At 48.8% G+C, this 22210-nt stretch overlaps 2 protein-coding genes across 2 annotated transcripts; one reads left to right on the top strand and one right to left on the bottom strand.

The window, feature by feature from the left end:
* Window positions 1–2895: 2895 nt before the first annotated feature.
* LSM1 (LSM1 homolog, mRNA degradation associated) lies at window positions 2896–9877 on the bottom strand. The gene is made up of 4 exons (XM_090051203.1): window positions 9746–9877; window positions 8986–9054; window positions 5287–5402; window positions 2896–3399 (listed from the first exon to the last, which is right to left on the bottom strand). The coding sequence occupies exons 1-4, from the start codon at window positions 9789–9791 to the stop codon at window positions 3229–3231; spliced, it is 402 nt and encodes a 133-aa protein (XP_089907329.1). The 5' UTR covers window positions 9792–9877; the 3' UTR covers window positions 2896–3228.
* A 357-nt stretch (window positions 9878–10234) lies between these two features.
* Window positions 10235–20463, top strand: BAG4 (BAG cochaperone 4). The gene is made up of 5 exons (XM_090051003.1): window positions 10235–10441; window positions 11602–11709; window positions 17058–17306; window positions 18119–18367; window positions 19861–20463. The coding sequence occupies exons 1-5, from the start codon at window positions 10313–10315 to the stop codon at window positions 20353–20355; spliced, it is 1230 nt and encodes a 409-aa protein (XP_089907129.1). The 5' UTR covers window positions 10235–10312; the 3' UTR covers window positions 20356–20463.
* Window positions 20464–22210: the final 1747 nt, after the last annotated feature.

Below are 22210 nucleotides of genomic sequence, written 5' to 3'. Positions count from 1 at the left end.
TCTATGGATGTGAAATGAGACGCCTTTAGGACATAACGGCATCCGGTTTCATACCAATACAGGACAGAGTAGTAAAAAACCAGAATGTCCTCTATGACAGCCACCCTACTGACAAGTCCAGCAGGAGGAATAGAAACAAAGCCAAGCCCTGCTCAGTCTGTTTCAGTGCCACCTAAATAGCCTGGACTGCAGAGGGAGTAGGCAGACAGAGCAGGTCTGTAGGAAAGGAGGGACTTACATTTGAAAAGACCTGCTCTCATCTGTCCACCTCCTCTACAAACAGGGGACTTCATCTAGGTAGACTGGTGCCCGCAGAGCCAGCACAGGAAGTGGTGCATTTATTTATTTGTTTGCAAACAGCTCATTTCAAAACTTGGATCTAAGCTCCTACAAGATTTCCTCACATGGGCATGGGTGTGAATTCAATTAACATGCATATGGGGTGGGGCTGTTAAATGCAATTGCTGGACTGCCCAGTTGCCTTAGTCTCATGCACCAGCTGTTCTATATCCTCTTGTGCTGTTTTATCAGCCACAAACCCAGCTACTACTCAAAGCCACACTTCCCCCACATGCCAGCAGCCTTTTCTGAGAAATGGAAGGGAGATTTGCAACTTAAGGGCTGTATAAAAGCATATAAAATCTAATGCCCAATTGACAAAGATTTGTCAGTTACCTCAAGCTGCACAATTAAGTGAATGCAATGCTATCATTTTGACTCTCTTCCCCCACCCCTCCCCCAGCTCCTGGGTTGAACACACTTAGTTTAGCTTGTTTGCTATGTACAGAAAAAAAGAAAAAAAGGCACGTTACTGGAGCACACGTTTCCATGCAAGCGAGGTTGTACCAGCCTGGTGGTTTCAGCAGAGGCAATAAAACTTACCTACACCAAAAAGACAGACACCCATTTCCACAGCAGATGTTGCCAACAACATGGCTACTTGTGTAACACCAGTTCCCAACAGGTTACAGCAGCAATAGAAAACACACAAGTGGAAGCAGCTTCCTGGATGTTTTTGTTGACCAAGGTGACAAATGCGAACAGTAGCTAAAGAGCTTGAGACAATTATCACCATTAGTAACCTAAATGCACTTATTACTAAGAAATGTACCAACCATCTTCTTTTTCTTAAACTTCCTCCTCCCCTCAGTCTAACATGGCCTGTGGTTCCAGGACTAGATGCAAAACAGGAGCCAGCACCCTTCTCTATAGCGGAAGCTGCCCTATTCCTACTCAAAGCAAACTTCTTTCAACTGGTTAGGCCCAAAACAGCAACAAAAAGGTGGTTAGGCCCAACAAAAACACAAAGCTGTTTCCTCCTTCCAGATTTTTCCAATTACTGGAACTTTACACATTGCCAAACTGATTAGGCTGCCGGACTCTCAGAGTCTCTGAGTCTGGAAGAACTTCTTTCCATTAAGTGTGGCTTGTAATTAATGTAGTCCCTGCTCAGTTCATCTGCAGTACATAGTTGTGGTACACCGTGACCTTCCGAGTACCGTAGAAGTTCCAAGATGGCCATGATAAAGCAATTCGGTTCCTTTTCAAAAAAAGTGACAGACTCGTTTCAGAAACAGTGAAATGACTTAAGCAAATGCAATTTCAATGCAAGCAGGTCACTGATGATTTTACTCCTCACAGCACTAACTTCCATAAGGCAGCACTAATAACCTAGTGGTTCAGGCACTCTCTCTCTGTAAGAGAAGGTCATCTGTCACTGCAGTGTCTGAACACTGGGCACTGTGGGAAGGTTCAGTCCCTAGCCCTGGAAGACGAGGCACATTTGCAGCCAGCTTCGACCCTGCTTCCAGGCCCCAACCTTAACACAGGACCATGAAATCCTCTTATGGGAGTCTGTGCACTCATGTTGGCTATACAGCTTTCACTGATGGTTGCACCACACATTTACAGTTGTAAATAATAACCCACTGTCCTGTTCCCTGCAGACAGCCAGAAAGATGGGGCAGGAGCATATTTCCTACCCATACTGCTGCCAAAGATAAACCTTACAATTACTACTCTGGGTCCCAGCAATTGACAGTGGCACAGAGGCATGCATCTATAGCTCCCCCTGGAGGAAGGATGCACAAGCCTCCCCGGGGGCCCTTCCTTTCATCTACATGGAAGCAGTCTTCCTTGCAAAGGAGATCAATGGGAAGAGGCTTCAGAAGTCCGGCAGCTGCCTGCAACTTGGTAGTCTAGGTGTTTTGCCATGTGGCATAGAAAGGTTAAGAGGTACTTTGACTGCAGTGCTTCAATGCTGAGAATATCCCAAATCCAGCAAACAAATGGGTACCTCCCTGCCATTCAGCTCTTTGCCAATTGAGCCATCTAAGCAAAACTAAGAGAGACTGCAGGGATCACCATTAACACTCAGAATGAAAGAAGCAAAGCAGTTGGTGCACATTGTAAAGGTCAGGCAAGATGGAGTTGGGCCCGGCAGACTTAGCAGACAAAGCCAACAGATTGAGTCAAGTGCTGCAAGACTCAGTTCAATGGAAGAGGAATGGCTTGTGTTCACAAGAGCACTGCAGGACTTGGGAATGGAAAAGTTACCACAACAGGCACCATCTTTAAAGTCACTTTTCCAACAAGGCAGTGATGCAGAAAGGTTAGATCTGCCAAAGCTGCTACCAAACATTGACTCGAGGGTTGAGAATGCCGACTCCTGCTCCTCCTTCTGGAAATACGGACTTTAAAAGTTGTGAGGCAGTAGCTTCCTGCTGATAAAAGATGCTTAATCCCACCCCTCAACTAAGCTTGTCATTGATAGGAAGCACGCTCCAAGCTGCCCTAGTTCCATTGCCTTCCCTAGCATATCCTGTAGCACCTCAGCAGGGAGAAATCCAGAGAGACATGACCACAGTCAATTCCGAGGCCAGGGACACTGTCAGCTGTATTATCACGATCCAGGTTTTATTTACATGTTGCGGAGCAGATACTCTCAAGTCACAGATAAACAGAATAAAACAAAAACACAAAACACCAGGTTTCACTGAACATGTGCTCTCAAGCCCTCCAGAGCACACAGCTTTGTCAGCACCTGAATGTCTGTTCTTCAGAAATAAGGATTACAAAACAAAGGCGTTTTTAACCAGCTTCTGAGCAACAGAAAACACATGCTCAAAATGAAGAGCCGACTTTCAAAGCAGAGCTGCAAGGGCCCCATGTGCACACAAAACACTCTGCTTGCTCCGAGTTATGGGGACTGTCCAAAGGGCACAACACCTAATACTCATCAAGGGTATCTGCCCGTGGGATGGAAAGGCCCCGTTCCTTCAGTGCCTGCACTTTCAACTTCTCTGACTCGTGCTTGGCCTGCTGTTCCACCCGCTGTTCCTCCAGGATCTCTTCTATTGAAACCTGCTGCAAAGGAGTGTCACTTTCCTTCTCCAGGTCCTGCAAGAGAAACACTGGTTAGCTAGCATTGCTAAGAGGGAACTCACACCAGGACCCAAGGCCCTGCTGTCCAAGGGACAATCCAGACAGGTGAAATCAAACATCTGGAGATTCAGCCACATGCACAGCCATGTGTGACCATTTGTGAGCCTCCTGGAATTTCCTATACTGGGCAGGAGCACAGGAGGACTTAAGGGAAGATGGAAGAGTACTAGGAGGTCCAGCTCAGCCTAATGGTCAAAGGAAACTTAGGTCAGTGGCTTCAACCTTTCCTTAAGGCTATCAATACCCATACATGCTACCACTCTCCATTTGACATACAGCCAGCCCTTAACAAGAGGCCACATGGTCTAACAGACCTGGAAGCCAGGAACAATTGAGTTCTCCCTCCTGGTCTGGACAGACACCTGGCCTTGGAAAAGTCAGAAAACCAGCACTGAATTACAAGTGGGGGGAAGACTAAGTGTACATCAGCTGCTCTACAGAAACAGTTTAAAAGGTGCCCACTCTTATCCCACAAAAAGCGTGAACTCATTTGGGCCAGTGGACTCCAAAGAGAAACAGACTAAATAAACAAACTTTGATTCATCATGGAAGAGCTGGTGTGAAGCTCCTCCTCCCCGCTACAACTTTAACTCAACAAATTTATTAATTTGCCCATACCACCACATTATCCCTGTGCCCCAGACTCAACTATTGGATCCATGACTCCAGTTACAATATTGTCCTTCATTTGGAAAATTCTGATATTTGAAAATACTTGAGAAAAGAACATGTGAAAAAACTAAACTATGCAGCATACCTATCCCCTACCTCCATCAGCATCAAGTACGCTTCGGGTTTCCAGCAACCCAAGTGTGTCCAGACCAAGCCAGATGTGCAAGGAGGTACCATCATGCTGTCCACCACCCTGTTCCCTGGCTCACACCATCATTCCAGTCAGAGGGCCAGGGAAGACGATACCAAAAGGGAGGGAGTCAGCTCATTACAGAGAAAGAACTCTCCTTTCACTCAACAGGCGCATCACTGTTGGGAAGCAGGGACTGATCCAATGCACATATTGAAATCACTGAGTTTGCTTTTTAATTGGTCCTTAGCAGTTTCATAATGAACCTACTGTATTGTCCTCCAACACAACCACAACCTGATATCAATCTAAAACATCCCAGTTCTGGAGATCCACTCAGACAACTGCACATATTCGAGGGGTACTTGCAAGCAAGAGGGCTATATCCCCACTCCTCCCCCTCCTCCTGTTTAGCTTAAACCATATCCGGTTCAATATGAGAGTGGAGGTTCACTCATTTCTCAACACTGAAAATGCTGCATTGGGTTATGTCTCAGAATGCGGGAGGAGGAACCCCCACCCCCAACTATACTCCATCTTTGTGCAGTGCGACTTGCTTAGCGCAACACTACTCACAGCTACTGCTGAGTGGGTGGGATTGAATGACAGATTTCTCCAGTGCTCTGAAGTGCTGGGATAAAATGTGGTCTTGCAAAACATATTTAAAAGGATAGACTGGCAGAGTTCTAAGGATATTACAGACAGGTGATCAGTCACAGGGTCAGCACCTCTTGCTTACAGCCCCGTGCCAAGAGCTGAGCCAGAGCGTTACCCAATTCCCCTGGGCTTGGCTCAGTATGTGCGTAATGGCATTTCACAACAGAGACTTGGGCCAGCTCTGTGCTTCCCCAAGTGTGGAAGGGATTCACCCAATGTCTTCTGCTTGTGAAACCCAGCTCCAATAACATACTTGCTGGTAATGCTTCTCAGAGCAACTACAGCCCTGAGCTGTAAGAGGCAGAGATCATGTCTAAGCTGCCACCAAGTCAGTGCTGCAAGCCAAAGAACAAGCCACAGACAAGCAAGAGATGCTTACGTACTATTTCCCCCAGGAGAACGACATTCTCTCCTCTCACAACAAAGATGCCACGTGGAATATCCCCATACTTCTTGCCCACGTGGATGCGCTCCACAGTCTGGTGTAACACTAAATTGGCTGCAGAGAGAAAGAAGATGCACACGTTATTTTGCTTTCTAATGTGAGAGGAGGTCTTGTCTGCACTAGCAAGTGGGGGCTGCAGTCCTAAAAAGCAAGGGCTACCCACACCTGGCAAAGCCACCTCCATGCCTCAAGGCTTCTCACTCCAGCCAGAAGAGCAGTTTCATCCACCACTTACATGCACCTCTTAGTATAACAGAAGTATATACCAACCCCAGCCACACCATACTGGGTGCTGTACATCAGCGAGGGGAAGTGGCAGCCAGGAACTGGCATGCCTAACAGTCTGGTGCTTCTCCACTACACTATATCTGGGAGGGACAGTAGTGGGACTCCAGGTTTAACATTACCTTTTACAGAAAGCTCCACTGGTTCAAACGGTTCTGCTCTGGGTTTCAGAAGTTTCACTGCAGCAACGCAGTACCCCAGCCCCAGAGGTCAGAGGCATTATCTGCCTATTGATCAACACTGTTTGTTACAGGCCACGAGTGATTAGGAGGTCTCCCATTGCAGCTATGCTTATCCTAGGATATGAAACTCACCTGTCAGCTTCAGAGATAATCAGAACATAAAATATGTTTATATTTATGGTGACTGACTCCTGCAGAGTTTGACATCAGTGTTTGTATCAGCCCTTCAAAAACATGGCCTTCCCTGTGTCTTCAAACAGCCATTAAGGCCACAGTCCAGTTGTCCCATACTGTTAGGAGGGTTTCCCTGGACACTCATGGAATAAGGAAGGAGATGAGCATTGCCAAACAGAGAGAATAAAGCCAGAAGAGGAAGACACACAGGCTAGATTTCCAAAAAAAGCTCTCGCAAGCCATGGACAGCAAGAGCACCTCCACACTGTTCTTAAGCACTTTTTTGTCTTCGGATATATAAGACCTGCAGAAATAAACACCTGCTATCAGTGCCGCACCTTAATTGTAAACCAGTTTCTCTCAAATAAAGCCAGAAGCTGCTCTCTGTGTGAATTCAAAGGGAAAATTACCTCAATAAGAATATTAAAAGTGCTAGTTTTCAAATGACAAGAAAAATGCAAACAAGGTACAGGCCGCTGATTCACACCACTCACCAGAGTCGGTGTTGTTTTTTTTAAGCCCAGATTGCTTAGAATCTGGGAAGCAGGCAATGCTGCTCCTGACCAGCACATGTAGAATAACAATGCTTGCTTCTGCTCATGGCACATTTGTTACACTCCACGAGATCACACAGGAAGCCAATGAAACAGGAAATAACTGTAAGAAGCAAGTTTGCACTTGACAGGTAAGTCACTGCCTCTTTAATGGGCAACATAGCTCTTTTGCTGAACTTGTACTGAAGCGCTCATCCTGCTCTTTATGCTAATGAGCAACACCCTCTGCCCAGACTTGGTGAAGCAATCATTCCAGAACAGATCAGACAAATCCATGCAGGACAGGTCTATTAGTCAGCATTAAATAGCATTGTCAGGGGTGCAGCCTCAACTAGCACTTGCCAGACCTCTGAGTGCTGGAAGCTCCAAGGGAGGAGGGGAAGGGACTACACTGGATTTTGCATTGGCCCTGCATAATAAATGTACCTTCTCTTTGCATCTACCCTCTGCCACTGAGATACAGAACACTGGGCTAGATGGAGATAGAGTCACACCCAGTGGGGCCTCTTATGTGCCCCATGGGATCCAAGGTTTGCCAAGTCACATTACCAGATGTAGGACAGGAGCTACAGGTTTGGTTTTGCTCCCATCTTAGTCAACAGGGAAACAGGGCTCTGTGCAATGGGCAATGAACTGTGCCCCAAGATGAATGTGAACACCCCAGCTCTGCTTTGATTCATCCCAGAGCACACTGAGAAGCAGCACTATCTGGAGGGTGATGCAAGCCTAGGTGTCCGATTCAAAAAGCTGGACTGTGGGAGCTCAGCTAGAAGCCAAAAACACAAGCCTTCATGAAGGAGCTGGGTTTGAATGCTCCGTATTACAATGGGGAAAGAGTTTATACACAGCTGAAAGTCTGGTGTCAGCTGGACCAAAGGCCAGAGTTCACAAGCCACTTCTCAAAATGTATCCTATACATACACCTCTGGATTAAAGTTACGCCATAATCAGGGTACTGAAGTTATAAAACTTCTCCCCCACAACCAGAAAGTCTAGTGCCCCCCCATGTAAGCTGTTCTGCCCTTCCTGAGGACTTCAGGTGCATCACTTAGTGGCTACTTTTACCAGCATTCAAACTACCTGGGCCACTTGGCTCCATGCCACCTTCACCATTCATTATGGAGCACTCTTTACCAGGCATGTGGCTCCCTCTTGTGGTGATGTAAAAAAATGCCAAAATGACAACTGCTATTTTATCTGAAAAGCTGAACTGGAGGATTCCAGAGCCAGTGAACTCCAAATAGAAAAATAAAATAAAATAAAAACACATCTTTGGAGTGAAGTCTGGATGGCCAACTACCAAACCAGAGCATCAGGAAGTGTCTAAGCATGCAGCAGGAGATGAAGGACATGCACTTAAGGGGAGAACTCCTCTTTTCTTTGTAGCACTCTGTACTCCACCCTCTGACACCAACTTCTGTCAAAAACAGCTATGTGGGGAACAACACCCACTTCTAAAGAGCACTCCCTGCTTTCTGCAAGGCTGCATGAATCCTATCATGCAAATGCAATTCTAACAAGTTTCATAGTTTCTAGGGTCGGAACGGACCAGAGTAGATCATCTAGCCCAATCCAAGAGTACTGGGGTCATTTGACCCCAGCAAGGTGTACATCTAACTCCTCTTAATGACCCCCAGGGTAGGAGCCAGCACCACTTCTCTTGGAAGTTGGTTCCAGATCCTAGCCGCCCTGACCGTGAAGTAGCGCCTCCTGACATCTAGCCTAAATCTACCCTCTGCCAGCTTGTGACCGTTATTCCTGGTCACTCCTGACAGTGCTCGGGGGAACAGGGACTGCCCTAGTGCCTGCTGATCCCCTCCGACTACTTTGTAACAGGCCACTAGATCCCCCTCAGCCTTCTCTTCTGGAGGCTGAACAGGTTCAGGTCCTGTAGCCTCTCCTCATAAGGCCTTCCCTGCTGCCCCCTGATAATGCGAGTGGCCTCCTCTGGACCCTCTCCAAGTTGCCCACATCCCTCCTGAAGTGCGGCGCCCAGAACTGGACACAGTACTCCAGCTGTGGCCTGACCAGTGCCGCATAGAGGCGGAGGATCACCTCCTTGGACCTGCTCGAGATGCATCTGTGGATGCATGACAAGGTGCGGTTGGCCTTCCTGACTGCATCCCCACACTGCCGGCCCATGTTCATCTTGGCATCAATGACGACTCCAAGATCCTTTTCCGCCTCTGTACTGACAAGAAGGGAGTTCCCCAACCTGTAGGTATGGTGCCAGTTTTTCCTCCCCAGGTGCATCACTTCCCACTGCTTAGGGAAGTCACAATGCTTCTCCCCATCACATGCCAAAAGTCAATTCCTAATCAATTACCCATAAAATGCTGGCTTGCACTGGGCCAGGTGTGCACAGTACATTTGCTGGTAACAAAATTAGGGAGAACTCGTAAGGAAGTAGAGGGCTTAGACCAAGACCATGCTGTCACCTACCAAACTGGTCTATGCTTCTTAAGTATCCTATCAGCGTTCTACCATCACGGAGCAGGACCAAGTGCTTTTCTGGAAGACATCAAAAGCTAGGTCAGCAGTTACATGCAAGGCAACAATTATCATAATCAACAACACATGCACTGTATTCAAGGAATAAGTGGACAAGAAAGCTTTCCCAGAGTGCCACGTGAACTTGTGCTCCTCACTGCTGCTGCAGGACCTCAGGGACCAGGTACTTGCCTCCATCTCAAGGGCCTCATAGTCACAAAGCCTGAGCACCTGGAACTGCTAGGAAAGTTCAGGAGCTGCAAATCAGGCCACCAGGCTGCCAGCACCAGGCAGGCAAACTGAGGAGGAGCTTTGCTTTATGCAAGAGTTAAAAGAAAATAATGAGATTTTAAAAAGGTGAAGAGAACAGGAAGGGGTGGAATATCTCTGAAGCACTGGATCCCCACAGGTCTCCTATACACGGCACAGGCTATATCTGCAATACAGATGGAGGGAGACAAGGCTGCAAGAAATAGCAGCAGCCAAGGGGAAAAGTGGACAGCCCAGTGGCAGGGAGAGCTGCGCGCAACTCAGAAGTCAGCTGGGGTGGGAGGGCACGGGGGGGGGAAGGGGAGAGGGAGGGAAGGGGTCCGTGGGGGGGCAGTTTCACAGGACATAATCCACCGGCTCCTCGGGCCCCGTCACAGGCCCGCCCGGTGTGCTTTGCTCGGGCCCCCCGGCGGACTAGTTGTAAGCCATCGTCGCCACTCACTGTCGATATCCTGGATGAGACTGGCAGTGCCCGGCATGTAGTTCATCCTGCTTTGCTCCCACCCCACCCACCCGCACAGCAGGCGCCACCACCGCCGCCTCACCGGGCCGCTTTACGCACTGCCGGCCCCACCTCGCCCCGAGCCTGATTGGCAGAAGCGGGCAGCGACGCACGGGCCCCGGCAAAACGATTGGCTATGACATGCAGGAGGCGGGATACGGAGTGGACAGCCGCCCCGCTGATTGGCCGCTCTGTTGGACAGGAACGAGACTTAGCGATTGGCAGGGGATGACGGGAAGGAGTTCGGGGCGAAGAGGGTTGAGCGGTGCCGGCGCCGCTGATTGGATGAGGAGCGCGGCCCAGGATGGGGGGGAGGGTCGCAAACGGCGCCGCTGATTGGCTGAGGAGGAGGTCGCGGTTTGGGGGGGCGGGGGCGGCCGTGAGGGAACGGCGTCGCTGATTGGCTGAGGGGGGAGGCGGCCCGTGAGAGGTCGAGGCCCGGGGGCGGCCGTGAGGCGGTGGTGTCGCTGATTGGCCGCGGGCCGCGGGCCGGGTGCGGCGCCGCTCATGTCGGCCCTGCGGCGCCTGCTGCAGGAGCCGCCGCCCGCCGCACCCTGGCGCATGGAGCCGCGCGGCGGCCCGCAGCCCCGACCCGCCGCCTGGGCTGGTGGGGGCGGTTGGGAGCGGCCCGCGCAGGTACGGGGCTGCGGGGAGGCCTGGGGGGGAGTGAGGGGCTCGTAGCTGCCTGGGTGCGGGCAGAGCCGGCCCCTCGCGGCGCCAGGTCGAAAATAGGGAATTACCGTATTTAGAGGCTCAAGAATTACCGTATTTACTGAAAAGTTATTCCACGCTGGAAAAAAATATGCATACGAGTCACGTGACAAATGTTACTGTTTTCTGAGAAATTCTTAGAGGAATAGCCTGGGTGTCTCTGCGTTAGTCCAACAGCGTATGCCTGCATGCAGGTTTGATGCCCTTCCCTTCATCCGGATGCTTTTCAGCTCCGACAGAAAGGACGCTTTGGTTGTAAATGGACATCACAGTTGTCCTAGGGCGGACTGTTTTCTCCCAGGACAAAGTGCAGCGATTCAGACGTCCATGTCCGTTGCCCCAGGTTAAGAAGTACTAATGGTTTACCTGAGCACGTTGCAGCACGTGTCTGAGTGGTTATCCTGGGATTGCATTGCTGATATAATGGCAGAAAAACAGGCATGCGGTCAGTTGGCCGCTAAACCCCAGTTATTGAAGGGCAACGTGTATGCCCCAGTCCTGAGATATTTCCATTCCAGGATGACAGGGACAGCTAGCCATTGAGCTGCCACTGAAGAGAAGAGCTGTGCTGAGAGTTAGTCGAGCTTAATTGCTGCTATGTTCCCAGGTCCTTCAGCCTATAGTGCAGTTTGATTAAGCATTTCTTTTGCAATTTCCATGCTTGGGAGCCTGCTTTGAATCAATTGGCACATTGAGGCTGCTGTGCCACGCTTTGACTGATGCCCTTGCACCAGCTTTTTCCTTTCAACAGTCGCTGGAAAATGCCTCCTTTTTGCAGTGCCGCCTCAGCATGGGCAAAGGAGGAATTGTGAATCTGGCAGCCAGCCTGGAGAGGCGAGAAACTTGGAGAAGGTCTATAAATATGGAGTGGAGTAGCATTTCATAATAGTTTTGAGGCTGTAGTATGTTTTCAGGCCCTTCCTTGCTATGGCATGCTACAGATATAGTGTGCAGTCGATTATCATGCACATGCTTCCTTTGCAGCTTTCCAGCATGTGTTGCAGTGAGTTCTCTCCCCTGTATTGAGAGGGTAAGTAATCTTCTGCTAGTGCTTTTCTGACCTCCTTTTCCCACCCCACCTTTAGGAGCAGCCACCTTATCCTGGATACACCTCTGGCTACTGGAACTCCACGGCCCAGTCCAGAGCTCCCTACCCAAGTCCCTTTCCAGCTGGAGCCGAGTTACAAGGCCAGGTACAGTTGGGCAACAGAGCTTCCCATCTTGTTTCCTGTGAAGTGGAGGAATTTGTCTGGTTGGGTGGGAGTTTGAGCTGGAAGACTCTGGGCTGGTTTCCTCCAGAACAAAGGGACCAGCCATTTTAGAAATGCAGGGCTTACATGGCAAACTTAGCCAAGCCCTGGGGACTTCTGCCGTTTCCTCCGTGCTGCATTGGCCTCAGGAAATGCTACTTCCCAGATGCCACAGCATTATACTGAGTGTCAGCTGGAAGCTGAAACTTGAAACACCTGCACCAGCCATGCTTGAAACTCTGTCTGAATCCCCTTGCCTGCTGGTGCTGGCTACTTCTAGATGCTCTGCACGAAGCACCATGTCCCATTGCCAGTGAACTAACGGTAATTGGAGTAATTATTTTTTACATCAGTGGCCCATGAATAATGCCAGACCCTGCCAATGGCCTTCAGCCAAGGATACTCAAATGCTCTGAATACAGTTAAAGCAATTAGTTGTCTCATAGCACCTATACTAAGATATTAATTGTGTTTTATGAGCCCTTGCTCATAAATGCTGGGGCAGGGCGTTGTAGTGACTTGCCAAAGGCTGTGCAGTGAGTCAGTCCTGGAAATGGGACAGAATCCAGGTCCCAGTCCCTGCTGTGCTCTTTGGGTTGCCCTAGAAATTGTGATGTCAGCATGAGGCTCCAAGCAGGGAAATACCTTTGCTGCTTGATACTAGAGCAGTCCTTTGAAGTACTCCGCTGCTTTTCCCTCAAAGCCCATGGATAATATCATTGGCTTCTTGCCTAGACCTGATGACTGGAATTCTTCGTTTTCCCCCAACACTGGGGTGTATCTTCTGGGTTTTTTTATCCTGTCTCCTGAAGAAACTAGCATCCATCTTCACCCAAGCAAGAGCTTTCCCAGCATAGTGGGGACCTGCGTGGAAAACTTTTTTACATGCCAGAGCAATCTGGCATTTTCTTTTCCTAGTGCTCCAAACAGTAGCTAAACGGCACTTCCTAGTGAAAGGACCAACGCTGGCTCAGGGGTTTCATGCTCACATTTAACGCTTGAGCCACAGCAGTGAATTCTCATTGCGTAGGCTGCTGTAGTACACACTGTGCTGGGGCTTATTTGCTCCTCTCAGCACCATTTTCCACTACAGCTGTGTTGGGAGCTCTCCTCCAAGCACTCCCAAGTTCTTGGTATCTATTTTAAAGAATGATTGTGACCACATTGCTTCCCTGGCAGTATTAGAGCATTCTTATGCACATAAACAGCGAAAGCATTCTTCGTGACTGGGGAAGCAGCATTTTAGACACTTAGTTTAGCAGATGCAAGCCACATAAGAAAAACAGCTTGAGCTATGGGGCCCACAGAGGCCGGCTGCTATTTGGAAATTACTGTGAGCACTAATGCAGGGGTTTTCCACATGTGCGCGGTGCCCCTCCCAGCGAACCTAGGATGCTCCTACAGTATGTATAACACATCTTGATTGTAAACAGCAGCATTGGCATATGGACATTCATTACTAAGCAAAGTCAATATATTCTTGGAGAGAAAAAATCGCTGGTTCTGAAAAGGAACACCTTTGGTTAATTCATCTTCTCCCATTAAGCTGCATAATGATATTTTGGGTTTTCCTCCATTGTTTTTCCCTACTTTTCCTCTTCCCACTCCACCTCTTTTTTTTTTTTTTTAAAGTAGCAGAGTAGAAAAAGAGAGGGGAGTCAGCAGCAAGGACAAATTGTGGAATTTTTTTCCCAATTCCATCCAGAGCCTTGCTATGTTTTGTAGACATTTCTTACTTCAAAACAGTTAAACAAGAAAAGCATAGTTTGAAAAGTTGTGGCTGAACCTAGGATTCTCATTGCCCTGAGAACTGAAGGAGCTACTTAGTAGGCCTAAGGATGACAAACCCTCAGGGAACACATGTCAGGTAACACACCATGGTCCCCACTGCCAGGTACTTTACAGCCAAATGAGCAGGGTTCTTCAGGCAAGGCCTGGGGCTGGGAAACTAGCATGGGAGGACTAGACCTGGTCAATTCCTCCTTTTCAGAGAGATTAACACAACAAAAGATGGGAGCAGGAAAGTCTCTGCCCAGCAAAATTACCAACAGAGAGTAACTAAGAATCAGCAACATTGGTTAGGGCCTAAATAAATAATGGTCTATCCCCAGTAGAGGGCAGACATTAACCAAGAGACACCCTGTCTGCAGAGGAAGGGAAGCAGCAGAACACAGTACTTTGTATGTTCTGGTTCCATAACTCGTTGGCCACATCTACACGAGACACTGACTGCAATATTGCTGCATTGTAGTGTCACATGGCAAAAACAGTGACACAACACTACTGTGAAGTAGCGTCACAAAAAAGGCATTTGCCACTACTGTGCAGTAACTCAGATTGCTGCGCATTATTTTAGCACTTGCTTATAAAAGTACTAAATAAATGTGCAGTAATGACTGTGCAGTAGCATCTGGTGTAGATGCCCCTGCTTTGTCAGGTTTCTCCTGTGCTGTTGTGGGGGTGCTTCGCTTGGAGGAAGCTGTGTACAGACACAGCAGGAAGGACACTTTTCCCCAAAAAATATGTCCTATAAAAACTTCAGACAGTAGAGGTGCATGACACAGATTTTTTGGGCTGATACCGATAGCTGATTTTTTAAGGAGACATATTGACCAATACTGATCCCATTTCTGATACAGCTGTATTCAGCTGGTAAGTCCATTGTGGTGGGAGGGGAGGGAAGAGGCATGGTAGGGCAAATCAGCGCCCCTCCACAATGATGGAGGGGGTAGGTGCTGATCAGCTGGGGTGGGGTGGGGTGAGGCACAGGGCAGAGCTGCAGCTCCTGGGCGGGGGGGCGTGGCTCCTGCCACTGCTTGCACCCCAGGAGGGCATTTGGGAAGGAGGGGGGCATGTGCCCTTGAATCTGCGTGGGGAGGGCAGGCTGCAGCTGCGGGCTAGAGCTGAGCTATTCTTGGCAGGGGTTGGGGTCAGGGAGGGTGCTGCAGCCACCCCAAATTTCACCGTAGCCCTGCTCCCAGCACCACTGCCACAGACCTGACTCAACGCCCTGCCTCCACCCATGCACCAGGGGAGGTAGGGCTGCAGCGGGGTTGGAAGTAGGAGTACAGCAAAATCTGTGGTGGCTGCAGCCCCCTTCAAAGCTCCCACCTTGAGCCCCAGCCCCTGCCAAGAAGAGCCCGGCTCAGCCCTGGTTCCAGCCTGCAGCTGCAGCCTGTCCGCCCCACACAGATCTGGGAGCGCTTGCCCCCCCATGCCCTCCTGGGGTGCAAGCAGCGGTGGGAGCCACCTCCTCCGCGCCCTGGGAGCCGCAGCTCCGTCCCATGCCCTGCCCCGCCCTGGCTGGGCAGCACTTGTCCCTGCCCCATCCCTCACCATGGGGGATGTTGATCTGTTACCCCCCCACACACAATGCTCATTCCCTCCCACATCCCCTTCCGCCACAACAGACTTACCAGCTGCACACAGCTCTGCTCCTCGCTGCCTGAGTGCTGCACTGCGGCTGTGCGCACGCACGAGCATTTGTTGGCCAAATTATTGGCTGCATCAGGCTGATTTCTGATATAGCCAGTTGTCTTTATATGGGTACTGATCCGATATCAGATCTATGTATCAGTGCAGTTCTTATGGACAGTCCTGGACTGAGCCACAGCTTTGAAGTAATGCTCACCATCTATATCATGCTCTTCTTTCATAGAGCTTGAGGCAGGCTTTTTTTTTGTTTGTTTTACAGGATGGAAGGGAACTGTGACTTGTCTGAAGTCCAGAGCAAAGCGGTGGCAGACCCCTCAATCCTGCCTGATTTCCATACCCAAGTGACCCAGGCGTTTCACTGTGGCAGTCTTGTATTCTACCACTTGGAGCAACCATCCCATCTCCCCTAGACTTCCCTTGCAGACAGTGGCCCATGATGCTGAATCATATGTAGGCCAAATGAAATTTGCGATCAGCTTCATTGCCACACAGTTCTCAAAGATTTCAAAACTGCCCGAGCCTTTCAGGAGACATTTCTTTTCCATATTTAGTGAAAAAGTAGGCTTGACTTTCCGGAAACCAAGGGGTCTGTGATGGGAGCATGTGACCAAGAGCTGGGCCAGCAGGCCAGAGGTCCACACAGCTAGAGGTCTTTGGGGACAGGAGGTCCTGTATGAAAGTCTTAGGACCCAGGCAGAGGGCTCACAAGGAGCAGAAACCAAATAGGAAGGATGGGAGGAGATCAGTGGGACCCTCATTGTATTTAATGTTTTGGGCTGGACACTAATTGAGGGGCCAGTATAACTTATGCTGAGAGGTTCTTACTATATGCAAGTTGCTTGCCTGTTTCATGATAAATTGTTGCTAATGCTAGGTTTCATTTATTCAGAATCCTGAATTTAAAATGTTTCACATTAACACGTTCCTAGGTAAGACCCTGTCACTGTCACATCCCGGCCCTGCCTAAAGACAGGGCTCTGGACTTGAGGAGACAAAACCAACTAGCAAATTTGGGTACGTCCCTCAGAGACCTGAACTGCTACAGACAGTAACAGCAGCCTTTCTGACACATGGAGCCCTCTGCTCAGCTCAGGCTGATGTCACTACGTTCTGTATGCTGTATAATTGCCCCCCTGCACCCTGTTGCCAAGGGCCTGGGAGTGGGTCACTGACCTCCACTGTTGCATGAGTACATGGCAGGTGACCAAGATGGCACGCAGTGTCTCCAGGAAGAGCTTTTGGTGCTGCTGCTAGGAACCTTCCAGACTTTGAAGCCTCTGTCCACAGGCTGTAGGCAGTCAAAAAGCTTTAAATGGCCAGTGAGCTACTAGAGCTCCAGACTGGATCTGAAAAACCCAAATCTCTAGGGCTAATGATGATGAGGTGGATTCCAGCAAGGGGCCAGAAGGAGTGGGCTGAGAGGGAAACACTGCTGTCCTACCTGATAGGGCTTTGGGAGGCTTCACATTTGCACAATATTTGAGAGCCTCTGATCACAGTCTCCATAAGGCTTGATAGTCATCTCCTCAAAGGAAGAGGCATCAGTTTCTAGATCTGTAATATGGTCACAGGCACTCCTTTGCTAACAGCCTGTCCTGGTTCTTTCTATCCCACCATTTTTCCAGTGCAAAATTTTCACCCTTACTTGCACAGTAAGATCTGAATTCCCCAAGTGAGGAAGTAGATGCATGCAACTGTCCCTTAGCAACCACATTGGGTTGGATACATTATTTCTTGACTTGTAAAAATTAAAATGCTGTTCTTACTGCTGTCCAAGCCATTCTGCTTCTGTACTCTCAGACCTAGGAGCCCAGAGCCAGTCCAGGTTCTTAATACCTTCTCTGATTGCTTTTCAGGGGCTGGATTCTCCCTACACAAATGGAGGCTATGGCACCCATTACCCCTCGGCTCCTGCACACTATCCCAGTTTGGCACAATCAAACACTTACTACTCGTCTGGGCCCCCACAGCCCCCTTACCCTGCAGAATCTCCAGGCATGTACAGGTCTCCATCACCAGCTTCTCACTGGAACTACCCCGCAGCAGACTGCACAGCAGAAAGCTCCTCTCTCAGGAGGCATGTCCCAGGGTATTCCCCACCACAGGTAAGGAAGCCAGAACACAGACAACAATGGGTGCTTCCTCTGGATGCGTACCTGGGGTGGGCAAAGCTCACAGCCAGGTACTTGGTGGTGCTGACTACAGTCTTCCTCAACCAAAGCCTAGCAAGCACACTGCAAAGTGCAGCTTGCCTCTCCAGCTACCAGCTGCTAATCCCCGAGCTCAAGGAACAGACTCCACAGTTCCTGCTTCTCGCTATTGTCAGGTACCTGTTGGGGATTGGGGTTACCAGATTGGAGGACCAGAGCATTAGAGCCAGTACTGGGGAGCCAAAGTCAATGTCAGGGTTAGCAAGCAGAGTCCAACAGCAGGCTGGGACAGGAGCAAAAGTTAAGGATTAGCAAAAGCTGTTTCTCTCCCCTGAAGTAGAGAAAGTAGTTGACCAGTCAACCGGGTACCAGGGAGGGTGATAAAGGACTTATGCAGGTCCTACCCATCCACTTATAGCTGCTGCTTTGGGGAGACCAAAGTCCTGCGTTCAAGTCTGCAGTCCTGATAGGCATTTCCATCTAATAGAAGGTCGAAGGCACTTTGTCTCTGGTGAACTATCCAGCAGTTTGATCTGTTTGTACCAGGCTGGCTTAGACAACAACTCCACTGCATGAATGTCCCAAGAAGCCCTCCCTGTCTGAAATGCATAACACCTCCTTTTTGTAGAGCTAGAGTAGAAGGGCTGACCCAGCAGAGCCAGGACAGCCAATCCAACCATGCTGTTCCTAACAAGGAGCACCTTGGTATGGATTACTGCTGGCTGAGTGGATGTGATTTCAGAGGTAGTCTGTTCTCCTCCCTGCAGACGCCAGGCATGGCTGTCCCACACTACTCATATGGCGATGCTAGTCCGGGGATTCCACCGCAGGGCCCCCCGTCGCAGCCAAGACCCCAGGAGGAGTTGTGGGCTCCTTCAGGAGTCTATGGGATGCAACCGCGTTATGGCTGGTCAGCTGCTTCAACAACACACGGGAACCCGTATGTCTCTGAGTCGCATCCATCCTGGCCGGGCAACGGAGTTCCTGCTCCACACCCTCCAGTTCAAGAGACAAAGGTAAAGGTTTATGGTCTCAAGGCTAGGGAGCCTACTAGTGTTGGTCCTAGATCTGTCACACAGGTAACAATGCAAGCATTCCCTTCACAGAGTCAAGGCATGCCACTTCTCCAGTGCCTCCAGTTCCCACCTGTGCCAGACAAAGAGATCACACTTGGGAATAAAGCAGTGTTTGCCCTTGCATCTTGCTTTAAACTACAGGCACTGCATGGGGGATTTGTTGTGACCTGCCACAGGGGCAGCCTGACAAAGCCAGGATATATCATCTAGTTCCAGATTTGCAGTCAGAGCACTAGACTGTGCTATCTCTGAAACACTGGTATCTCATTTATTTGAAATCCCTCTACCTTTTAAAGGAAATGGTTTGTAGTGGGGAGCAACAAGGTAATGCAATCCTATGAACTCTTGCAAATATTTCCCTCTGGATACATAACTTGGGTATCCTTTATAGATATTGAGAGTTCCACTTTAATGCTGGAAATTAAGGGTATTGAAGCTGATATCAGACATCAGAGATTGAGTCTTAGAACAGTATCTAGCAAGGATTAGAATCAAATCTTCCTGGACTATGGATTATCTCACATGTCTCTTGTACAGGGGGTTCTTGCACTATCTCTGAAGCATCTGATTCTGGAAAGTAGGGGAGATGCAGCTGATCTGTTCCTGTCTGGATGCTTCTGTGTTCCCTCCCAAGCACGTTTCTAGGCATCAGTATGCTCTAGTAGAGACTTTGCTAAAAAATACAGTGCTGGGGAAATAACTCCTGGACAGTGCACGCACTCAGTTCATTACTCCACTCCCGCACTCTGGCCAACCATGAGAGGCCTTGAAATCAGCCCCACAAAAGCTGTGGTAGTGCTGGCAAAACCTGCCAGCCGGGTCCCGAGGTGGAGTTCTAATTACTAGGACTCAGATTTCTTTTTTTATCTAATATCCGTTATAAAATTGCCCTCTACCCTACCTGAGACGCAAATGCATCGGCACTGACCAGAGGAAAGGTACTAGAATCCTTTCACACACACTGTCTTCAAAGATCTGTAGCAAGTGTGATCCTGACCTGGCCGCACTACAAAATGTTTCAGAGCTTTTTACGCTGTTGTCCTACAGATGCAGCCTTCTGCAAACTGCTTGTTTTTCTGGCTGGAGTTTAGTTCTTAGGTAGGTGCAAGTTTTGAGCACCAGCTCACTGCCCAAGCATTCCTTTCTGGAGGTGCATCTGGGCAGCAGCACTCGTGTAAGGCCACCTGCATGTCAGTTACTAGGACATGGCATATTATGATGTCACGGTGCGTGACAGTCTCAAACTACAACCCTCATCCTGGGTAACTTCCCTGCCTGAACCTTTTTTGCCCTGCCACCATGCACACCTTCTTTCAGCAGCCTGGGCCTCCCAGCTCCTGTTGGGCTGCTTGCATGCCCTCCTAGATGTAGAACATGGGATACACGCTGATGTCAAGGGGACCAAACTAAAAACACCTCTGTTTCTGATTTAGGATGCTTATGACAAACCAGAGCAAGGAACAAACCAGCACAGCTACTTTGCAGAAGCCAATCACCAGCACTCTGGGACAATGAATGATCACAAGCCAACCCCCTTCCACCCCAAACAACCCTCTCCAAACCCCAAGGTGCAATATAGCGCACAGCCCCAAATGTATGACAATGTACCTAGGAAAGCTGCTGTGACCCAGGATGCAGGTTTTAAAGCAAGTGACCAGCCTTCTTCAAACTGCCTGAGTGTTCAGCCAGGGATTCAGCGCATTATGCGAGTTATGGAGGAGGTTGAGCAGTTGGAGCAAGAGGTGGATGAATTTGTAGGCAGAAAGACAGACAAGGCTTTTCGGCTGCTGGAAGAGATGCTGACCAAGGAGCTGCTGGAGCTGGATTCCATCGAGACAGGTGGCCGGGACAGTGTTCGACAAGCCAGGAAAGAGGCTGTCCACAGAATCCAGGCCATCCTGGAAAAACTGGAAAGAAAGGGATTGTGAAGTGAACAACGTGAGGCTTGCTTTTGACAGCCCAGAGAATTCTGGTTTTGTTCACCTGTCTGTCCTTCCTCCTGACTACTGTTGATAATAAAAAGCAATAAATTCTGACTTCTTTTTTTTTTTAAGAGGCCAACAAATGACAATTTGGCTGTGGAGGAATGAAGAGAGGATTGACTCATCAGTTCTGAATTCTGAGTCCGTTGTTCCAGACCAATGAATGTACAGAGGGCTCTGGAATCCTGACATTGCCAAATGAAGTGGTTTTGTTGTGCCAGGCTCTGGGGTGTCTGCACACTTCTTAGCAGCAGGACAGAACCCCTTTGTGTGGAACAGATTTCTCCACACCAGGCCGAATCTTTAGAGACCACTTGGAGCTACAGTGACTTTTCCAATAACTAGAATACTTATCAAGTTTTGAGTTACAAAGGCATTGCAGCACACAGCAAGAACAAGACATGAGGTTTGCGGACCACTATATTTGTGTGTATTTTCTGCTTCTTAACCTTAGCCATACTGGTTGTGTATTCTTCTGTGTCTTTGGTGCACTCTGTCATAATGTTGAACCATTGGTGGAAGAGATCATACAGACAGCCAGATTAATATGGTGACTAAAGTGAATGTGATTTCACACTGTTTCACTCTGGTGTCTAATATGGAGGAAAATTATAAGGAACACATTTGGGAGCTTTTGAACAGTGCAGAGGAAAGATTTGAATGTCATCATGGAACAGTTATAAGTGAGGCATTTGGACAAGATTTTTCAGGGCATTTGGGTAAAAATCCACTTTCTAACTGTAGTGTCCTTTCACATACTGCACTCTTGTTTTTCACTATGATTTGCCTACTTGGTGATTCTGTACAATGCACTGTGAAGGGGAGATGTCATATAGCTACCATCCACCCTTGGAATACAATTCATGAAGAGTCATTTCTGTGTATGATGAGGTAATAAACCCTGGCAAGTTTTAAAAAAATACTTGTAATTTGCATCTTTGAAGTGATTTTTTTTTTTAAAGTCAAACCTTACATGAAACTTCTTAAGTGGAGCCTTTTGGTGACCCAAATGCCATTCATGAATTGTCCCTGCAGCAGATGCTCATTAGTGAATCTGGCAAATGGCATGGAAGTCTTTACACGGATGACAGTGAAAGATGTTACTTGGAAAGTTTAGGGCAGAATTGTGTTGAATTGCTAGGTACCTGTAGTCTTTGCCTTCTGGAGCAGTGGCTGATGAGATCCTAGCTAGCCCAAACTAGCAGATGAAAAACTGGACCTGATTTCAGAGTCACAGCTCTCCAGTAGGTTCCAGTAAATGGCCTGCAGTGTACGCTGATTTGTTGAGGGCAGAGATGGTTCCAATTAGTGACTGTACTTTGGAAATAGTGGTGCAACAATCATGAACGTTGGCTTTCTTAGCTCTGCTAAAACAAAGGCTGATGCTACCAGTGCCCCCGGAGTTCTGTTCCCCAACCATTTTCTCCTGACCTTCTTGTCGGGATATAATGCATAAAGGAGTCTGCCAAATAACTTGGATTGCTGTCACATGGCTGCATTTCCCCACCCTGGTGAAGCTAAGAGAAAGAACTGTTTGTTCTAGGCATTCATGTCTCACTTGTTGCCCAATTAAATTATTTGATAGTATTCGGAATGGCAAACCCTCAGTGCAATAACTACTGCATTCTTTCCAACTGAATCTATAGCTCAGAAGCAGTCCATTCTGGGCATATTCAAGGTGTTAATCTAAGATATAGAGGGTGTTGGTTATAGCCATGTTGGTCTAAGGCAGGGGTGGGCAATTATTTCGGGCGGAGGGCTGCTTAGTGAGTTTTGGCAAGCCATCGAGGGCCGCATGACA

This window comes from Crocodylus siamensis, chromosome 6 (assembly GCF_052110815.1).
Source record: "Crocodylus siamensis isolate JL-2025a chromosome 6, ASM5211081v1, whole genome shotgun sequence".
Taxonomy (NCBI): domain Eukaryota; kingdom Metazoa; phylum Chordata; order Crocodylia; family Crocodylidae; genus Crocodylus; species Crocodylus siamensis.
This window is presented reverse-complemented; position numbering and strand designations above follow the sequence as displayed.